At 50.5% G+C, this 19,619-nt stretch overlaps 1 protein-coding gene across 3 annotated transcripts in view; it reads right to left on the bottom strand.

Moving 5' to 3' along the window:
* The window catches only part of LETM1 (leucine zipper and EF-hand containing transmembrane protein 1), a 38,678-nt gene that overhangs the window by 13,007 nt on the left and 6,052 nt on the right, over positions 1 to 19,619 (bottom strand). For all 3 annotated transcript variants that reach the window (XM_019658034.1, XM_019658032.1, XM_019658033.1), the window contains exons 3-6: positions 12,575 to 13,025; positions 7,365 to 7,508; positions 6,687 to 6,824; positions 5,844 to 6,047 (exon numbers count right to left, since the gene is read on the bottom strand). In XM_019658034.1, coding sequence (XP_019513579.1) covers positions 5,844 to 6,047; positions 6,687 to 6,824; positions 7,365 to 7,508; positions 12,575 to 13,025 — 937 coding nt within the window. The remainder of the gene's footprint in view (positions 1 to 5,843; positions 6,048 to 6,686; positions 6,825 to 7,364; positions 7,509 to 12,574; positions 13,026 to 19,619) is intronic.

Here is a 19,619-nt window from a genome sequence, read left to right as displayed (position 1 = left end):
ACTGGCCCTCATATGTGGGATCCGAACCGGGGCCCTCTGGCATCCCAAGCGAGTTCTTAACCATTGCGCCACTCGGCCGGCCCTGAGCCTACGTTCTTAAGTGAACTCTTAACCAACTGAACCACTCGGCCAGCCCCTGCCCGTTTTCTTAATGAAGACTTTATCTTGAGATGGCTGTGGATGGGTAGACATGTGGTTATAGGAGACACAGAGCTCCTGGGTTTCTCCCAATGGTGACACCTCACAAGCTGCAGTACACAACCACCACCAGGATGCGACAGCAAGCGGTCAAGGCCGGACAGCCTTGCACCCCACAGGACCTCATGCTGCCTCGTGCACACCTCAGCCCTGCACCCCAGCAATGTTAATCTGGTCTTCATTTCCATGACTATCACTGGCAGCACGTGATACGAAAGCGATCATACAGCATGTAACTATGTGGGTTCCAAGGTAGGTTGTTATGCGTGTTGGTAATCGTCCCTTTCTCGTGTAAGAAGTCCGCAGGGTATGCAGTCCTGGTTTAACCATTTGTCCGCTGAAGGACATCTGGTTGTTCCTGCTTTTAGGTTCTTGTGAAAAAAACTGCTTTGGGTTTGCTTTCTGGTCCCCATCTTCAGTAGGTTAGGTGAGCCCCACTGGGACTTCTCACGAGTGCTGCTGGGTGGACCTCCTTCTGGGAACTTCCAGAGGCTGCTCTGGGTACTACACAGATACACGTAACCATCACAGGCTGAGTGTCCTCACTGCTCCAGTCCCAGCAACCTGTGGAAACCTCACCACCTGACGTCCCTCACTCTGCTCACACTCTGCACGGCCCACGGGGTCATCATTTCTGCTTCAGCCATCAAACCTGATTCAGAAGACACATGAAGAGGGGAGCCTGCTGGGCCTCCCCGTATAGTTGCTAGCCGTGCTCTTCCTTCCCGGCGTGCCACGTCTCCTTCTATCGTTTCCTGTATGTTTGGAGAACACGTCTGCTGGCGACAAACCTGTTTTGCTTCATCTGAGGACATGTGATTTCCTCCTCGTTCCTACAGGATATTTTTGCTGGACACAGGACTCTGGGTTGACGGGTTTTTTTTTTTTCAGCACATGAAAAATACTGTTTTGCTTCCTTCTGGCCCCGTGATTTCTGATGGAAACTCGCTGCCATTCGTACTGTCTTCCCTGCAGGTAAGATACCATTCTCACTGCTTTCCCAATTACGTGTTTGTCCTTAAGTGCTCGTTAGTTTGACTATAATGTGGCTTGGTGTGAATTTCTTTGGGTTTATCCTGTCTGAGAATCACTCGGTTTCTTAAATTTACAGATGTATGTCTTTTATGGAATGTGGCAAGTGTTCAGTCATCTTTTTTTTTTTTTTTAAGTTTTTTTAAATTAGGGAATTGGGGGAGAAGAACAGCGTTGGGGGAATCGGGGAAGGGGAACAGACAAGTTGCTGTCTTTTTGTTCTTCAGTCTAGTTGTGGAGGACGTTGCTTAACTGGCCCATGTTGGTTTCATCATTGTGCTCTTCACGCGAGAGGCAGATCGGTCGCCGGCCACTGGACAGCCGCTCACGGCAGCTCTTGGCAGCTCACACCGGCTGCTGGCCGCTCACGCTGGCTGCCGGCCACACACGGTAGCCCATGGCAACCCAATGCAGCAGGAGCTGCAGCCTATGCCATCGCCGGCAACTCACAGCAGCCCAGCTCCAGGTCGAGCTGTTGTTCATCATCTTAGCTGTAGAGGGCGCAGCGTCACCGGCCCTCATGTGTGATCCGAACCGGGGCCCTGCTGCTCAAAGCTGGCGTCCCAAGCCAGCTCTTAACCAATGCGCCACTTGGCCGGCCCAGACATCATTTCTTTGAGCACTTTTCCAGGTCTGTCCTCCACTACTTCCGGAATTCCCACGACATGCATGTTAGGAGCTTTGCAATCGTCTCACAGATACCTGAGACTCTGACCACTTTTTCCACCTTTTCTGTTGTTTAGATGGGTCATTTCTATTGTTTTATCTTGAATTTCACCGATCCTGTCTTCTGCCCTCTCCATTCTGCAGCAGAGCCCACCGAGTTTTTCATTTTGGATTGTATTTTTCATTTAAATTTCCATTTGGTTCTTTACGTCTTGTTTTTCTTTGCTGAGACTACTTTTTTTTTTTTTTAAAGATTTTTATTGGGGAATTGGAGGGATGGGAACAGTGCTGGGGAATTGGGGGAAGGGGAACAGACAAGTTGCTGTCGTTTTGTTCTTCAGTCTAGTTGTGGAGGACGTTGCTTCACTGGCTCAAGTTGGCACCATCATTGCGCTCTTCCCGGGTGAGGCAGATCAGTCTCCAGCTTCTGGACGGCCACTCACTGCGGCTGCTGGCTACATACGTTAGCCCATGGCAACCCACTGCCACAGGGGCTGTAGCCCACGCCGTCACGGCGACTCACAGCAGCCCAGCTCCAGGTTGAGCTTTTGTTCAGCATCTTAGCTGTAAAACGCAGTGTCACTGGCCCTCATATGTGGGATCCGAATCGGGGCCCTCTGGCATCCCAAGCCAGTTCTTATCCATTGCGCCACTCGGCCGGCCCTGAGACTACATTTTTATGTGACTCACTTCATCACTGCTATGGAAGCATTTCACAACAGTGGTTTTAAGATCGTGTCTGGTTTCTCTAACCTGTCCCTTCGGTGCTGGCATCCATTGGTTAACTTTATTCATTCATTTTGGGATCCTTCTGGTTCTTAGCATGAGGAGTAATTTTTTATTGAAACCTGGACATTTTGATATTATGCTCTGAGATTCTGGATCTTATTTCAGACACTGTCTGTCTTAGCTGTCTCCCGGTACTCCTCTGGCCTGGCTTAAGGGGTAGTGTTCTAACCAACTTTTACAGATTTTGTAGTTGATGATCTGGTATCAACTGATCCAAACTAACGACCAAAGTTATTTACATCTGCCCTGTCGCCCAGCTTTCATGGGCGCCCGAAAATCGTATTTCAAATCTTCCAACCACAAACCCTAACTTCTGTGTTTCACTTCCTACCCAATCCAGAATGTCTTTAGCTGGCCACGCCCACGACATGAGTAACACAGGTCAAGCCATGGTTCCTCCCTCCTTCCCCCGCTCCTGCTTCCTGTCCAGGTGTATCAAGGGCTGGTGTGGCCCTGAGTGGGTGCCAGGCCCGTTTCTAGGGAACTGGGGACAACAGGCTGCTTTTGTTGGCACTGAGCTCCTTATGCCATCATTCAAACCCATAGGTACATTTTGAGACAGGTGGGGTGCTGCCTCGTTCCTGCCAGGCTCCCCAGTCACCTCAGTGGACCCCCAGGGGAGAGAGACTTCTGTTTCTGCTGGGAGGGGTGAGTGGGGGTTTTGGCTCCCCACCAGCCTCACAGACCTCCCTCATTACTGGCCTACCTGACCTCCACTGACACCACCCCAGAGGAAGGAGGGGGGATCTTGGGACTGTCGGGAAGCGTGCATGTGGGGGCAGGGCCAGTGTTTCCTGTGCAGTCTGGCTGGAGCAGAGTGGTCAGTTTGGAGCCGTCTGTCCCACTAGGCGGCCCCTTCCTGTCCTTCGGCAGAGGGCAAGCTTTCTTGCACTTGTCAGTGTTTCTGGGTTGCTGGCTTCTTCGGCCCCAGGCTGGGATCTGTGAGGCACACAGAAGCGCCACTGCATCGTTCCTGGGGTCCCAGAGCCTTCACTCCCAACTTCTCGGAGTCTTCCTATGTTTGTTCTCTACTTCAGGTCCAGGGGAAAGGGTGCCCATCCCACCTTCACGACAGCAGAGGCCTGGTTGCTGTCCCGCTTCATCAGGACCTGAGATTCTGCAGACCAGGGCAGATCAGGCAAGCATGGAGGTGAGCCGCTCGGGGACCCAGCAGCGTTCACTGGCTCTTAGAGAGGGCTCAGAATGCAGACCAAGGGCTCTGCTCAGCGACAGAGCCATCTCGTCAGGCTAAGGTGACAGCAAACAGCTGGAGTCAGGGGCTGCTGAGGCAGACAAGCCTGGGGGCTGCAGTCCAGACACAGGGAGGTGTAGGGACCAAGCCGGTGTCAGGTCTCAAGGTGAACAGGGCAGAGGTGAGGGACTGGCAGAGCCTCTGCAAAGCAGAGCAGGACCTCATAGGCTGTGCTGAGCTGATGGCCCTGTGCAGGGAGGGGCAAACCACAAACGTCAGGCCCAGCCCCGGTTCGGCTCCTGGAGGACAGTACCACCCAGAACCTCTAGAATTTTTCACAATGTCTGCATTTGAGAGAAGCTAAATAGTACCAACAAAACCAAGAGAGAAAGCAAAAAAAAGACCTACAGATAACACTGTTACTGGAAAAATCAGACATGAACTACAGTTAGCATGTTCAAGAAAATAGGACAAGATGGACAGTTTTACCTGAGAACTGATATCTTAAAACCAAAACCAAAAAAACAGAATTTTTAGGACTGAAATTAAGAACTCAGAAGATGATTTAAGAGTAATCAGACCCAGAAGAAGAGATCAGTAAACCGAAAGTAAACAAGGATGTAAAGTAAGGAGAAGAGCAAGTGAGGTGCGGGGCATGGCGGAGTTGACGGGAGAGGTGGAGCAGTGTCTGGGGAGGGGAGAGAGCTGAGGGGAGATGGTGGAGGCACAACCATCAGCCAGCACAATAATCGCAGACCAACACACCCAGGCACATTATCGTCGTAGAATGGCTAAAATCCAAAGCGAAGGAAACCTTAGATGCTGCAGAGGCGAGAGGGACATCTAAGGAACAGTAATAGGCCCACCGCTGCCACCTCACTGAATGGCACTTCAAAGTCTAGAAAGAAAGGAACGCCAGCCTGCAGGTCTGTACCTGGCAAAAAAACACCCTGAACCTAAAGGGAAATAAAGACACATCCACCCAAACAGAAACTAAGGGAAGTCATCACAAAGAAATGGTAATGGGAATGGTCTGAGCGGACATGGGGCGTAAATGTGGGGCGCACCATCATCAAATGGGACGTGAAATGTAGGGCGACCAGGCAAAGGCGGAGGCGCAAGTGGGGGGAAGTCGCCTCCAGGGCCAGCACTGACAGGGGAGGGGTGGGAAAGCACTTACTCGCAGGAGGCTCCTGCTTGTAGAGAACTCTAGGGAACTGCTAAAATGACAAATAACAAGCTAATGGGGATGAAATAATAAAAAAGTGCTTGATTCACCCAGATGAAGGCAAGAAAGAAGATTAAGTGTCATGTAAGCAGGTGGGACAAATAGGAGGAGTGTGGGCTGAACACTCCAATTAAAAGGCAGACACTATCAGACCGCATAGGAACAATGACAAACACGCTGTAGATAAAAGGACTCACGAAGCCTAAAAGTAAAAAGATGTGAAAAGCTGTTGGAATATCAGACACCGAAGATTTTAAGGCAAGCAGAGTTTCTAGAGAAACGGAGGGATGTTTCATGAATTCCTCCCGAGCAGGTACACAGGAGCCGCCAGGCTGTGGGCGGGCAGGTGGGCAGGGCCATGTGGTCTTGGGCCAGGACAGCTTTTGACTTCCTGCCCTTTACTCAGGAGCCCAGTTCTAGGTCACGATGTTAAGAAAATCAAAGATCTGGGGCAAAAATCCATGTGAAGATTCTTATCGCAGTGCTGTTTGGGGCTGCAGAAGACTGGCTAAAGTAACATTATAAGTTGTGATCCATCCATGTGATGAAGCATCAGCAGGCCTTAAAATTTATCTTTTCAACGAATATTCGGCAACTTGGGAATATCTCCTAATGTCATGCAGGTGGAAAATCGTACGGACCGCATAACCCCAACAGTGAGCCCAGCACATGCTCACGCACCCATGCACATGCGCAGCCAGAGACTTCAGCTCCTAGCTCAGGCCCGCGCTTGCTCACCTTGTCATCTGCCTTGATGGAACGCAGCCGCATGGTCAGCTGGAAGCGCAGGAAGTTGTTGGTGCCGATGGACTGGAGCTCCAGCAGCTTGCACAGCGCCACCAGCTGCGGCCGCGTGAGGTTATCCAGGGTCAGCTCGTCCTCAAATAACTTGGAAAAACGCATGATTTCCTCATTGCTGGGTCTCTCCCCCGTCTCTCGGATCTGCAGGAGCAATCCTAAGGTTGCCCACAGTGGGGGCATGTTCCCTGGGACCCCCACAACCCCCCAGGGAGCTGCACCTTTCCTGGGGCAAAAATCCATGTGAAAAGAGACTCATCGCAGTGCTGTTTGGGGTTGCACAGTAATAGTAAGTTGTGATACACTCATATAGTGAAGCGTCAGCAGGCATTAAAATTCATCTTTTGTGACTGGGAAGAGGCTGTGGGCCTCTCTCACTGCTGGACAGGAGGCCCTGCCACCCGCTCCCACCACGGACGTGGCTGTGGAACAGCCTTCTGGTCTGTCCCCTCCTCCACCCGGACTCCCAGCTTGTCACAAGTGTGGGGTCTAAGGTTCCTCATCTGCCAAACTCTCCCTCCCCAGGTCTGCTGCAAAGTCAGAGACACTGGTAAGTAACTCAGAATGTTAACAGGTTCAAGTTCTCAGGGTGGAGGCTCAGCCTCGCTGAGCACAGGGAGCCTCCTGGTCAGGCCTCCACGGCACCGGCCACTGCCCACCCGTCCCTACAGGAGCAAAGAGGGAAGCACGGAAGTGAGGCTCTTTCCCCGGAAGGCAGGGTGGCCCGGTGCTACCCGGCACCCAGCCCCGAGAGGCTGAGGCCCAGGGGCTCCAGCAGGGCACCTTCTGGAAGAACACGGAGAAGTCTTTGGTGGCGCTGCCCTTGGCCGCCTTGTTCTTCAGGGCCATCTCCTCAATGGTGTCCTGCAGAAACTTGGCCAGCTCCAGCTTGACCCGCAGCTCCTTCTTGAGCCTCTCCTCCTGCGAGGGCAGACAGGGCGCTGCACTCCCTGGTTGACGGGAAGCCCGCTCCCACCGCAACCCAGTGCCCATATGGAGATGCTTCCTCCCCCAGGGCAGGCGGTGCTGGAACCTTCTCCGCTAGCCCCTGGTCCCGTGCACACGTGTATGACCCCAGAGCAGGGCCAGCCTGGCTTTGTGAGCTGTGTGGTGCGGAAGCCACCTCAACTAAGCCGGGGCAGTGAAAAAGCTGCCGGACAACATACGTTCCGCCAGGCACACGTGTCCCCAAGAGACCCTATTGACCAAAATGGGCCAGACGGATCCTACTCCCTGAATGGGTCTCAAGCTGTGGCTTGAAGAGCACTGGGCTAGAGAAACCACATTTTAAAACACATTTTAAGAGAACCAGATCAGAAACCCAGCACCTATTAAATATTCGCAGCACAGCATGACTGGATTATAGACACAACTTCAAAGCATCTAACATCTGAAGTGTCCTTCACAAGCCACACAGCCATGGTAACCGCGTGGGAATCACTAGCCCCGCTGCCCCTTCACCTTGATGGACTGGGTCTCGAACGTGGACGGCAACATGTTGGGGAAGAGCTTCACCACGACAGGAAGCAGGAACTCCATGAACGGTACCACCACGAAGACCAGGAAGGGGACCAGGCGGAAGAGGTCGGCACAAATCCGGAGAAACTGCAAGGAGGCGGAGCAAAGGGGCAGGGTGGGGCAGGAGTTGCAAGTGATGCGACAGCAAGTCTTCCACGGCTGGTGGGTCAGGGGCGCGCTGGTGAGAACTCTAGGCTCCAAACAGCTCCCGAAGGCCACTTCTTTGTCCTGAACCCAAACCATGTGCCGGGGCCTTCAGAAAAGTTGGGTGGGAGCTAACAGCATGTGCATGCGCGGAACAGCACCACCACTGGATGCTGCCTGCCACCAGCTACCCAGAGGCAGGGCCAGGCGCCTGCCCACTGTGGGTCCTGCTCTAGGAAACAGTGCTGCCATGTGTTGAGGGCTGGTGGTTCCTGGCAGCAGGGAGGCTACCAGGGAAGGCTATGGCCACACACCCCCATCCCATGCGCTCTGCAGAAAGGAGTATTAGCTGTGCATTTCTGTTTTTTCCTGAGATGGTTAGGTTTAAGGCTATATTACATAGCAATAGTTAGAAAAAATCGAAGTGCTTCTTTAGTATAAATTACTGCTGACGCCATTAAAGAAATGGCAAGTTGGGGTGATCAAAAATGCCTGAGAACAGTAAGCCACTGGCTGGGTCCCCAGGCAGCAAAACCTTCTCTGCAGTCACTTAGCGCACTGCTGCTCCCACTAAAGCTGTCAGGCTCACAGGAGCCGAGACTACTCTCCGTGCCGTCATCCACATGTCCACCATAACTAGTGAGCATTCTTTGGAAGAGTGGCAGCATTTCCAGAAACAGCCTTGTTTGGGGCTTGTCTGACCTCTGCACAATCGGGTCCGGGTGACATGTTCCCTTGCAGCACCGCCTCCAGGGTGATGGCTGCCCTTCCTGGGCGGGGTCAGGAACAAGCAGTGTGTGAGGAGACACTGGGAGACCATGCTCACAGCCACCTTTTCCCCTAGATGCACTCATCCATGCTTCTTCCAAACCTGTCTCTATTCTGATGCTCCCTACACAGCAACTCCTTAATGTAAGCCTATCTCTGCATTTACCAACCCTGCTTTCTTGCACATTTTTTATCAAAATGGATTCAGGAATTCCTACATTTTTCATTTATTTACAATTCATTTCTATTTTTATTTTTATTTTTTATTTTTTTTTATTTTTTTTTTTTTTAGCTGAGCCATCCCGCCACCTGTTGGTAGCTCCGCGGCTGCTCAGCTCGGGCTGACTCGAACCACTGTTGCTCAGAGCTCAAACTCTTGAGCGAGCTCTTAACCAACTGAGCCACTCAGCCGGCCCCGTATTTTTATTTTTATGCTCAAATTTTTATGCCCAGATTTGGCCATGGAAAGACCCTCCAAGTTGGTGCCTGTGTTTTTTGACATTTCTCCATTAAAATTTTTTTAGCAGTTCTTTTGAGGTTTGATTCACATACCATAACATTCACCCATTTTAAGTGTATAATGCAATGATTTTTTCTGACTCTATAGATTGTGAAACCATCACCAAAATCCAGCTTTAGAACGTCTTCATCACACCAAAAAGTTCCGTTGTGTCCACTTATAGTTCGTCTCCATTTCCACTCTCAGCCCTAGGCAAACAGTGATTTGATTTGTTTCTATAAATTCCCCTTTTCTGGACAGTTCCTGTATATGCAACTCTTTCGAGTCTGGCTTACGCTATTAGGAATGCTATGTTTTTTTTTTTTTTTAGCTGAGCCATCCTGCCACCTGTTGGCAGCTCAGCTCGGGCCAGGCATCAAACCGCTGTTGCTCAGAGCTCAAACTCTTGAACGAGCTCTTACCGAACTGAGCCACTCAGCCGGCCCTATAGGAATGCTATGTTCTCTTGATGACCTGACCCCTCGATCATTAGGAAGCAACCTTCCTCATCCACAGTAATCTCCACTCTGAAATCTACTTTGGTATCAATGTGGCCACACCAGCTTTCTTTTAACTAGTGTTAGCACCCCATACCTTTTCCCATTATTTTACTTTTAATCTATGTGTTTTTACATTTAAGGTGTGTTTTTTATAGACTACATATAGTTGGGTCTTGCTTCTTTTTAATCTAATCTGACAATCTCAACCATTTAATTAATAAAACTAAAAAAAGTAAAACCACATGATTACCTAAGCAGAAAACACATTTGACAAAATCCATTCTTGATAAAAACTGATGAAATTTACAAAAAAGGTATTAGAACTAATAACTGAGTTTATAAGTCTGCAAAGTACAAGACCAATATATAAAAATCAATTGTATTTCTACATCCTAGCAATCAACAATTGGAAACTGAAATTTTAAAAATTCCATTTACCTACAATAGCCAAAACTTAGGAACAACTCAATTGTGCACTGCAGGATGAACGGATGAACAAAACGTCGTGTACACACACAATGGAATATTATTTGGCCTCAAAACGAAGGACATGTGACACCTGCCACAACACGGCTGGACCTGGAGGACACTGTGCTGAGTGAAATAAGCCAGACACAAATGGACAAACACTGTGTGACCCCACTTATAGGAGGTCCCTAAAGTGGTCAGAAACAAAAAGAACAGTGGCTGCCAGGGGCTGGGGGACGAAGGAGTGGAGACAGTTTGGGGGATGGAGTGTCCTAGGGATGATGGTGTGCACTTAAAAATGGTTAAAACCGTAAAATTTAGCTTGTGTATTTTACCACAATAAAAAGAAATCCATTTACAATACCATCAAACAGTAGGAAACGACACAATATTGCTGGGAAAATGAACACGGTCCCGTTTCATTCCTCACTGGCCATCCCGGAAGTGCCCCCTCGTTTATTTCTGAGCCTTGTCTCATGTTCTGGCACAGGTTCACCTTGGACACTGCTGCCCCAGCCCTGCCTCGGCCACGTTTCCAGGAGCCCTGGCTCCCCCTCATGGGACGGCGAGATGCCAAGGGCTGGGGGCCAGGTGTGCTCCTTGTTCCCAGGGTGTCAGCGCTGTTAGGCCCAGTCACCACACTGAAAGGGAGCAGAAGGCTCGACCACACCAAGGACCAAGGATCAGAGGAGAGCCACTTAAAGCCAGAAACTAAGTCCCAAAATAGCAGATTCATTCATGAGGACTCATGAAGAAACTACGTGGTAACTTTCAACAGTGTGCTTGGCATCGAGGGTGGGGTAGCAGTTTGGTCACCCTAAGAGGGTCACCATTAGCAAGCACTGCGGGGCTGCTGGGGGGGGGGAAGGGGCTGGGAGCGCACGCACTGCAGGCAGACCTGGGTGCCCACCAGCCTGGCTGCACCTTCTCTGTACCCCTGCAACAGGCGTCGGCCACACTGTCCTGTCCAAAGCATCAGAGAGAAAACTCTGCTGACTCAGGCAAGAGCTACAGCTTATTAGGGGACAGTCCCTGCACAGCCACTTCACCTGCGTGTCCATGCAGTTCAGACATAGGCTGCGACTTCATTCAGCAGTACCTTTGTCCTGTTACTTTAAAGCATTTCCACGCTGAAGCTAAGTCTCCTGTGTCAGGGGGAACATCTGGAGGACGGAAACTCTCCTTCCACTGAATACTGTAGGTCCCCAGTTCCAAAGTCGGTGCAGAAAAGGACTTCGCAAACACCTCTGTGCCTCAGCAATCCTGACATTTTTGCCATTCTCCATTGAATGTGATGAGCAAGCATTCAACAGTTACATAAACTTAAATTTGCACTTCAAATGTATCTTCCAGTCAAGCAATACTTATATACACTGTATTAACACAGTTTAAAATTCCTAATGTGGTTTTTCTTTGCCTTTGTAAATACCCTAATTTTAAGAGTCACTTCTCTATAATTGTAAGGGCGATTAATATTTTGTTCAAATTCCAATTATCTATGAAGCCCTAAACCAAGTGAAAAACAGCACAGCTGCAGAACCCTCTTCTTAATGCTGACAACAGGGATCTGCCACCACTGCAGACCCCAGGTCCATGCTGGGATCTCGCCCTGGGACTGACTCATCTGCTCTGACTATTTTTTCTTAAAGGCTCATACTGTCTTCAGTGAAGTAGCAAAGAAAACAACAACAAAAAACCAAAACGAACTTTCTCAGCAGAACGGGCGGAGCACAGGGAGCCAGCTCATGAGGGGCATTATCGTCTTGTAATCTCGTCTTGTAATCACGTAAATGAAAATGTGCCTTATGGTCACAGAGTCCCACAGATGCTAACAGGATGATTCGGAACTTCTAATAAACTGTTCTTTCTTCACATTTCCAATCTGTACCCTTCTAAAAGAGCATCCCTTGGGAGATTCCAGCCAGGTAAACCAAACCAACCTATGTGCTCAATGAAGTTACTGAGAGCAAGTTTAAAACCAGAAGCCAGTTGCTGTCACAGGTAACAGCTAATTCCCAAGATGCGGAAAAGTCCCCATTTTCTCACGAAGAAACCCTCTCGTGGTCAGTTTTGAGGGAAGGAGCATTTCTGTGCCTTTCCTTGGGGGATCTCAGGGCACTGACAGCTTGAAGCTGCCCCTTGTCCCCTGGGACTCAGCAAAAAAGAAAATGACAAGGAAGACAAAAGAAAAGCTTACAGTGTACCTGTCAGTCATTTCATGGACCAACTAAGAGAGGCCCAGAGGTCTGAGCACCTGGAAAACAGGATCTTTTCAAGAGCTGTGGGTGACAGAATGGGCTGTGTACCGAATGCCCAACCAGAAGCTGGGGGGGGGTGGGGTTCTGGATCTGATGACATGCGGGAAGCCTCTGGGTCAGGGGCATGAGTCCCAAACAATACACGAAACTCACACAGAAGGGAAGTGCACAGCCCTAAGGCAAAGGGGAGCAAGGAGACAGAAAAGGCAGTTCGCCTGCTAAGAAACAATCCGGCAGACGGACAGTCAGCGGAAAGGAGAAGCCAGGAGCGACTGGGGCAGCGCTGAAGCACTGAGAGCAAACAAACACGTGAGTGCTGAAAACCTCTGGCAGGACAGGCAGCAAACGTTAGCAGCGTGGCGGCGGCGCTTTGCTTGTAGTACACAGGGGAAGTTTGCTTTTCCACAGGTTTTCTGATCTTTTTTTCCCCCAAAGCAGAATAAAAGCCCTAAAGCATTTCAAAGCAGCCGAAGGGGCGGAGAAGGGGCAGAGCAGGACGTCGCACATTCGCATTACCTGCCTGCGCTCCCGGCGGGTCAGGCTGTGGCCGTTGAGGATGCGCCAGAGCATGCGCGCGGCGATCTTGGTGTCGATCCACAGCAGGCGGAAGCCGTGGTAGTAGTGCTTCAGCTCGTCCAGGACCCTCTGCCCCAGGGACTTCTTCACGGCCACCTCCGCAGGGGGGCTGTACACGGGGCCTCCCTCCTCCAGCTTCTTGTTCTTGTCCTTTAAGGACTTGAGAGACTTCTCCACCACCGAGTCATCGGCCAGCGGGGGCGACGAGTGCCAGCAGCGTGCGGGAAGGAACCGCGGCCCGGTGACAAGCAGATGGGCTGAGGCGGGGGTCCACGGCCCTCGGGCCATGGCGCACGTGCGCTCAGGCCTCTGAGTCCAGCAGCCCAGGAGATCAGCTCTGAAGGAAAGGTACACGGGGTACAGCGGGGTGCAGCCGCCCAACGGGACATGCCTAGAAAAAGAAAAGAGAACAGCCATGTCTCTGACCTCCCAGAGTATCTCAACCATACACCCAGTCTGCCCAGCGCGTAAAACAAGCTCCTCATCACTTCCTGATGCCTAGAAAACACCGGGGAGCCCTTCCCCTCCAGAGCTGGGGTGAAGGAGCTGCCCACGTGGGAGAGTGGCAGGGGCTGGGGGCCTCAAATGGGCAGGATGGACATAAACCCAACCAGCAAGAGGGTGACCCTGGACGACAGACCCAACTCGGGGCGGGTCTCTGACTCCGGCTCCCACAGACTTGGTAGAGCAGGGAGGTCCTGTTCCCTAACAGGTGGCTTTCTACAAAGACCTGCAGTTCCTGAGCAAGTCCTAAAAATCAGCAAGGATGCTCTAAGCAACAGTGGCCCAGACCCAGGTACCAGCTGCCCAAAGGTGTTTGTGCAAAGTGGCAAAAACCAAAGAATGAAGCCCACAGCACCTTCCCCTTCTGCTCACTCTGCTCTGTGCTGGCCTTTTCCCCAACACACACACACACACACACACACACACCAGCAGGCCCCTGGCCCAGGTCCCCAGCTCACTCAGGCCCCCTGACCTGAAGTGCTGTCCCAGCATGCCACTCTCGAGTCCATCACACAGGCTCCCACTGGACCAGCGGCTCTGTTAGGTCCAGTGGGAAGCCACAGGGCCTTCTGTAAGTGAGAACCCCAGAGGCCTCTGTCCACACTCTGTGGCTCACAGGGCTGCCCGGGTACCAGTCCCCTCTTCTGGGCCCCAGGCAGCTGCATATTCAGTGTCCACCCACAAAACAGCCATGCGAGGCTGGCCACGGCACCTGCGTGTCTGGAGCAAGGACCATGCTCCCGCAGCTCTCAGTGCCCAACCAGAGCCAGGCACAGCCCAGGGTTTGTGCATGATGAAGAGACCCTCTTCCAACTGCAGCAGCGACAGACCACCATCCACAACCCAATACTGGGACAACTGGCCCGTACAATTCTCTTTCAGCTTCACAATCTTCCACTCATCTTGCCTGTCACTAAAAACCCCTCCCCTGCTCATGCACAAATCTAGTTCTAGGTGGCTGGCCATAGGCTCCAACTTACTTCAGAGGCACCCTGTTTATAGCAGACATACCTCAGCTTCTTCCCACCCATCGGTCATCTCTCTGTACCTAGCTCAGTGCCAGCTGTGAGGCCCTGGCCTCTGGAGAAGACTGTCCCAGTTCAAATTCCAGCTCCACTACTTATTGCTGTGTGACCTTGGGCAAGTAACTTAACCTCTCTGTGCTTTGACAGCGTCCTTTGTAAATGCGTGTGCTAACATATACAGAGTACCCAGAACAGTGTCTGGCACACAGAAATACCCATCACAGAAGTGGCAGCTATTCCTACTGTCCTATCAAAACAGTTGAGAAGCTGCCAATCAGGGCTGGAAGAAAGCTGGGAAATGTCTAGTTTCGCTGCTTCTTCTACAGATGAGGACACTGAAGGACAAGTTTGCAGCCTGTAATGGGCAGGTGCAGCTGGCACAGGGCACCACCAGCCACCCACCAACCAACCCGTCCCCATGCCCCCCAGCCAGCCTTTCTCCTGTCCTGAGCCCGTTCCTGCCTGCAAAGAGCAGGAGCAGGAGCAGTCCTGTCCTGTGAGGGTCTCTCAAACCCTCCCTGTCCTGACAGTCACAGCCAATGAGGGACAGGCTGCAAGACGCATAGCAGATCCGCTCAGTCAGCTGTGCCTCTCGGTGCAGCCAGGGCAGTGCCCACACAGAGAACCTTACTCCCAGCTTCATCAAGCTACGTATCCAATTTCCAACCCTCACTTAGTAAGGAAGCCAGTGGCTTCCATGAGAAGGGGTGATGCCAGCAGTCACAGTGGCAGCCAGCAGGCAGACATGTGAAGGCCGACTGAGCGGAGGCGCACACAGCGTGCCCAGTGGGGCCTGCACCAGCGAGGCCCAGGACCTGCTGCCTTCAAGCACATTACAGAGAGGACTATTACTAACACTCTAGTCAGAAAAGGTTAGCTATTTTCAAAAGCATAAAACTGCAATTTATTATTTTAAAAATTTCTGTCAATACAAAACCAATCTGGGCACTGCCACCTTTCCGGGGACAACTGGGACAGATGGTGTCACTGAGAAGATGAGCCTGCTCTGCCCCAAGCTTCCAGAGCCCCCGGCGTCCTGAGAAGCACCGGCTCCCACTCTGCAGAGTCAGCGGGCCCAGCCTCCCACCCAGTCACCACACATCCTGCCTTTTCTCCCCCCTCATTTTTTGGATAAACCACCTTCAAAGTGGGGGAAACCCTCTGGCAAAAGCGACATCTCAATAAGAAACACATGGTCAGCAGAGGAAGGCCTATTCGGTCTCATTAAAAAGCATGGGGGCCGGCCAAGTGGCCCGATGGTTAAGAGCTGGCTTTGGATGCCAGAGGACCCCGGTTCGGATCCCACATATGAGGGCCAGTGACACTGCCCTCCACAGCTAAGATGCTGAACAACAGCTCCACCTGGAGCTGGGCTGCCGTGAGTCACCGGCGACGGCGTAGGCTGCAGCCCCTGCTGCAGTGGGTTGCCATGGGCTACTGTGTGTAGCCAAGCAGCCAGCGTGAGTGGCCAGCAGCCGCCGTGAGTGGCCGTCCAGAAGCTGGCGACTGATTTGCTTCGCCCGGGAAGAGCGCAATGATGGTGCCAACTTGGGCCAGTGAAGCAACATCCTCCACAACTAGACTGAAGAACAAAATGACAGCAACTTGTCTGTTCCCCTTCCCCAGATTCCCCAGCGCTGTTCCCATCCCCCCAATTCTCCAATAAAAATCTTAAAAAAAAAAAGCATGGGGACTGCCATTAGTTGCCTGTTTTGCTTTAGGATTCTGACTCCTATGTCCATCTCCAAGAAAAGCAAAGCTGAGCAGTGCCTGGCAAAGGAGCAGCATTCAGGACAGCAGGCACAGCCAGTGGGGACCCAGACCTGCCCGGGACACAGCGCCTCCTCGACTCTTGTAAACAGTTGTGAAAATGCCACAGGCACAAGGCCTGTGGACCACTACACTTGTGGTAACATGTCCCCTTGAAGGGGACATCTCACCAAGACAATGGCCCGAGCGCAGGCCACAGAGGGTGCCACCTCCAGTTCCTCAGCAGGGCAATGTGACACCAGCAGCACCACGACCAAGAGGGTGGATTCTAGAGGTGCAGGACACCTCCCTGCCAGAGACAAGAGGTGAAAGCACGCTCACCTGCAGGACAAAGTACCCCTCGCTACACCTACTGGAGGCCACACGACCTCCAGCGTGCCTGCTGTGTGCGGGAGCACCTGTCACCAATGCGTTCATATTTCCGCCAACTGACTAAGCAGTCACACTAAGTGAGACTTGAGAGGACAAAGAGCCTCATGTCCACTCAGGTTTTCCCGCTGAATGGGGTTTCAGAACTGGTGCATCACAGTCTGACTGCTTATTCAGTCTTGGGGGCTTCCTCTCTGTCGGTATCTCTGTGGTAAAGGAGGTAGAGAACGGCTGGGTCATTTCCATGGTGCTGTCCAGGACAGAACCTCTCCACCTACCCACTCATCAGTCTGGACCATCTTACCTGAAGACCGACTGTGAAACGACTCACACAAATGGGTTACCACTTGCAGTTACTTATCTGTGTGACTCAAGATTTCCTGTACCGTGCCATCAAGATGAAAAATAACACTGGATGCTGAGACTGATGTGAGATTTTGACTCTTGTCTGTAATTCCTAATTTGAACTATGTGAGTTCAGTAACGCAGCTTTACAGTTCTCACTGTTCAACTTTCTAAAGAAAGTGTTCACCATTCTACAGCTTGTGAACATACCGCCCAGCTTTTGTTTTAATCTGAACCTTAAGTGCAGGTGCATTTGAATCTTAAGAAGGTACCCAACAAATTCAACATCCATTCCCAATAAAAACACTTTAAAATAAGAATAAACAGACTTGGGAAAGAGTACTCAAAAAACAGGAGCTACCATTACACAGAGTAAACACCAGACTCTTTACACTTGGCTGTTCTAAGAACACAGGAATGACTACAGCTGTCTGACAACAGATCTGGCTACTGAGCTAAGACCTGAAACCACAACAGAAGCAAAAACAAGGGAAGAAAGAGACAAAAAATTATCCTGTATTAGGAGGATCCCCGACCATTAACTAAAAAGGTGTTACAATAGGAGCAAAAAATAATGAATGGAGCTGGGTGAGTGGCCAGGCACAAAAAAATAGACACAAATTAGTAAATTTTAAGGTGCGAGCAAAAAACATGGTGAATGTTTAAATAAAAAAATTATTACAGTAAAAGACACATTGCCATTAATACCCCTCAAAATACTCCCCTCACTTCAAACACACTTACCCCATTGTTCTTGCCACTTTCTGAAGCAGTTCTGGAAGTCCTCTTTTGTGAGTGTCTTTAGTTGCGCTGTCATGGCCGCTTCAATGTCCTGAATCATTTTGACTTTGGGGGAAGAGCCAGAAGTCGCATGGTGCCAGGTCCGATGAATCAAGTAGATGAAGACACACGGTAATGTTTGTATTTGACAGAAATTGCCGTATACCAGAAGTGATGTGTGACACGGAGCCTTTCTGCTGTGATCACAAAATACGGTGACTGCTGCTGCCAAGTGCCACCCAATCAAAAAGCAGGGATCTTCAATACAGGAAGCGATGTGTTGAACCTTAGTGAAAGTGTGTGACAAGTTTCAACTTGTTTGGTGCAGTCAGTCAGGTGTGAACTACGGTTGAGAGGTATGTTTTAAAGTGTGCCGTAAATCATCCTCCATCATGACAATGCTCCACATCACACATCACTTCTGGTATATGGCAATTTCTATCTAACAAAAACATTATGGTGTGTCCTCATCCACCTTATTCACCGGACCTGGCACCATGCGACTTCTGGCTCTTCCCCAAAGTCAAAATGATTCAGGACATTGAAGCAGCCATGACAGCACAATTAAAGACACAGAAGAGGACTTCCAGACTGCTTCAGAAAGTGGCAAGAACAATGGGGTAAGTGTGTTTGAAGCGAGGGGAGTATTTTGAGGGGGATTAATGGCCAGGTGTCTTTTACTGTAATTTTTTATTTAAATATTAACCATACTGTTTGATTATACCACACACATGCTAGCAACAATCAGTTAGAAAAGATAATGAAGAGGGAGGCCCTTTAACACCACCAAATAGAAAACATCCAGGAATTGTCCTAAAGGCAATGCATGGCCCATACAAAGGAAGTGACACACCTTTTTCAGAAGAAAGGTCTTAATACAGAAAACAACATATACTAGAAACACTACATGTGATTTTAAAAGTAAACAATCCCAAATGATTTTATGGGTTTAATGACATTCCAGTTACAATCCCAAAATGACCATTTTAGAACTGAAATAATTCACAAATTCAACTAGAAGAACAGTTCAGAAAGAAGAAGGCATGCAAGGCCTCGTCCCCCAGAGATGACAGCTAGCTGGAGAACTCACTAAGGTGAATGACAGCTAGGCTGCTCCAGAAGGACAGATGCTCTGCCTACACACAGACAGGCAGAAGGCCCTGCCAGCTGCTGGGGCTCCTGATGCGAGGCGTCGCCCCCACACCTGGGGCTGGTCTCAGCAGAGAACCCAGTCCCCACAGCAGTTCCTAACCTGCCTTAGCCACCAGAACTTTAAAACCATACTTCACACCAAAACCCAGATTTCCAGCTTGTCTTGAAAAACCCTGAAAGCTGGCCCTGTGGGGCCACATCTTTCATGGCAACCATGACCATACCCCGGGGTCACGGGCCACCCTGCTGGGCTCCAGACTCCTGAAATACCACCTGCAGATTAGAGTTCATTTTAGAAGGAAATCTAGAAGGACACGCTTCCGCAAGAGTCAAGATGCCCCATGCTCACACGTTAATGGCTCCACATCATAAAAAGATTTGACAACAGTCTTGTGACCGTAGAAGAGAAACCTAATTGACATAAAAGTCAAGAGCTGGGGGGCTGGGGCGCAGGGGCTGCTGCTGCGTGGGGCTTTTAAACAGACTTTGTTGTGTTCCCACCCAACCGCTGCCCTTGCACAGTTCTGGCCACAGAGACACTCATGCATGCGTGAAAGGCCCCAGGGCTGGCTGCTCACGCAGGCACTTTAAAGTCTTGAGATCCAAGACGGCGGCCAGCAGGAAGCTGATGAAGGACAACCCTCCACATGGTGAGGGGCCTTCAGAATGGAAATCAGCTTTCCAGCACAGGACCCATTCAAACCTCCGAAGATCCCACTTAAAACAAAGATCCATCACTCCAACATCAATGGAAAGGGGAATGTCCTTCTGCCACTAATTACTGCTGAAAACTGAAAGCCAGCAGCCAGAACCGAGCAAATGATCCAGTCCCTCGCAGCACTGGTGAACAGCCCCCAGTCCAAGCCTCCTTCGGGCTGACCCAGCTGAAGAATACTCAAAGGACCATAAAATGAATGTCTTAAAAAAACAGACACTTGGGGGAAGGGGTTTATCACTTTGTGAGGAGTGTAAATGTCTAACTAGTACATTGTTTTGTACACCTGAAACTAATTTAGATAAAAACCAAAAACCAAAAAACA

Source organism: Hipposideros armiger, unplaced genomic scaffold, assembly GCF_001890085.2.
Source record: "Hipposideros armiger isolate ML-2016 unplaced genomic scaffold, ASM189008v1 scaffold_282, whole genome shotgun sequence".
Classification (NCBI taxonomy): Eukaryota; Metazoa; Chordata; class Mammalia; order Chiroptera; family Hipposideridae; genus Hipposideros; species Hipposideros armiger.
This window is presented reverse-complemented; position numbering and strand designations above follow the sequence as displayed.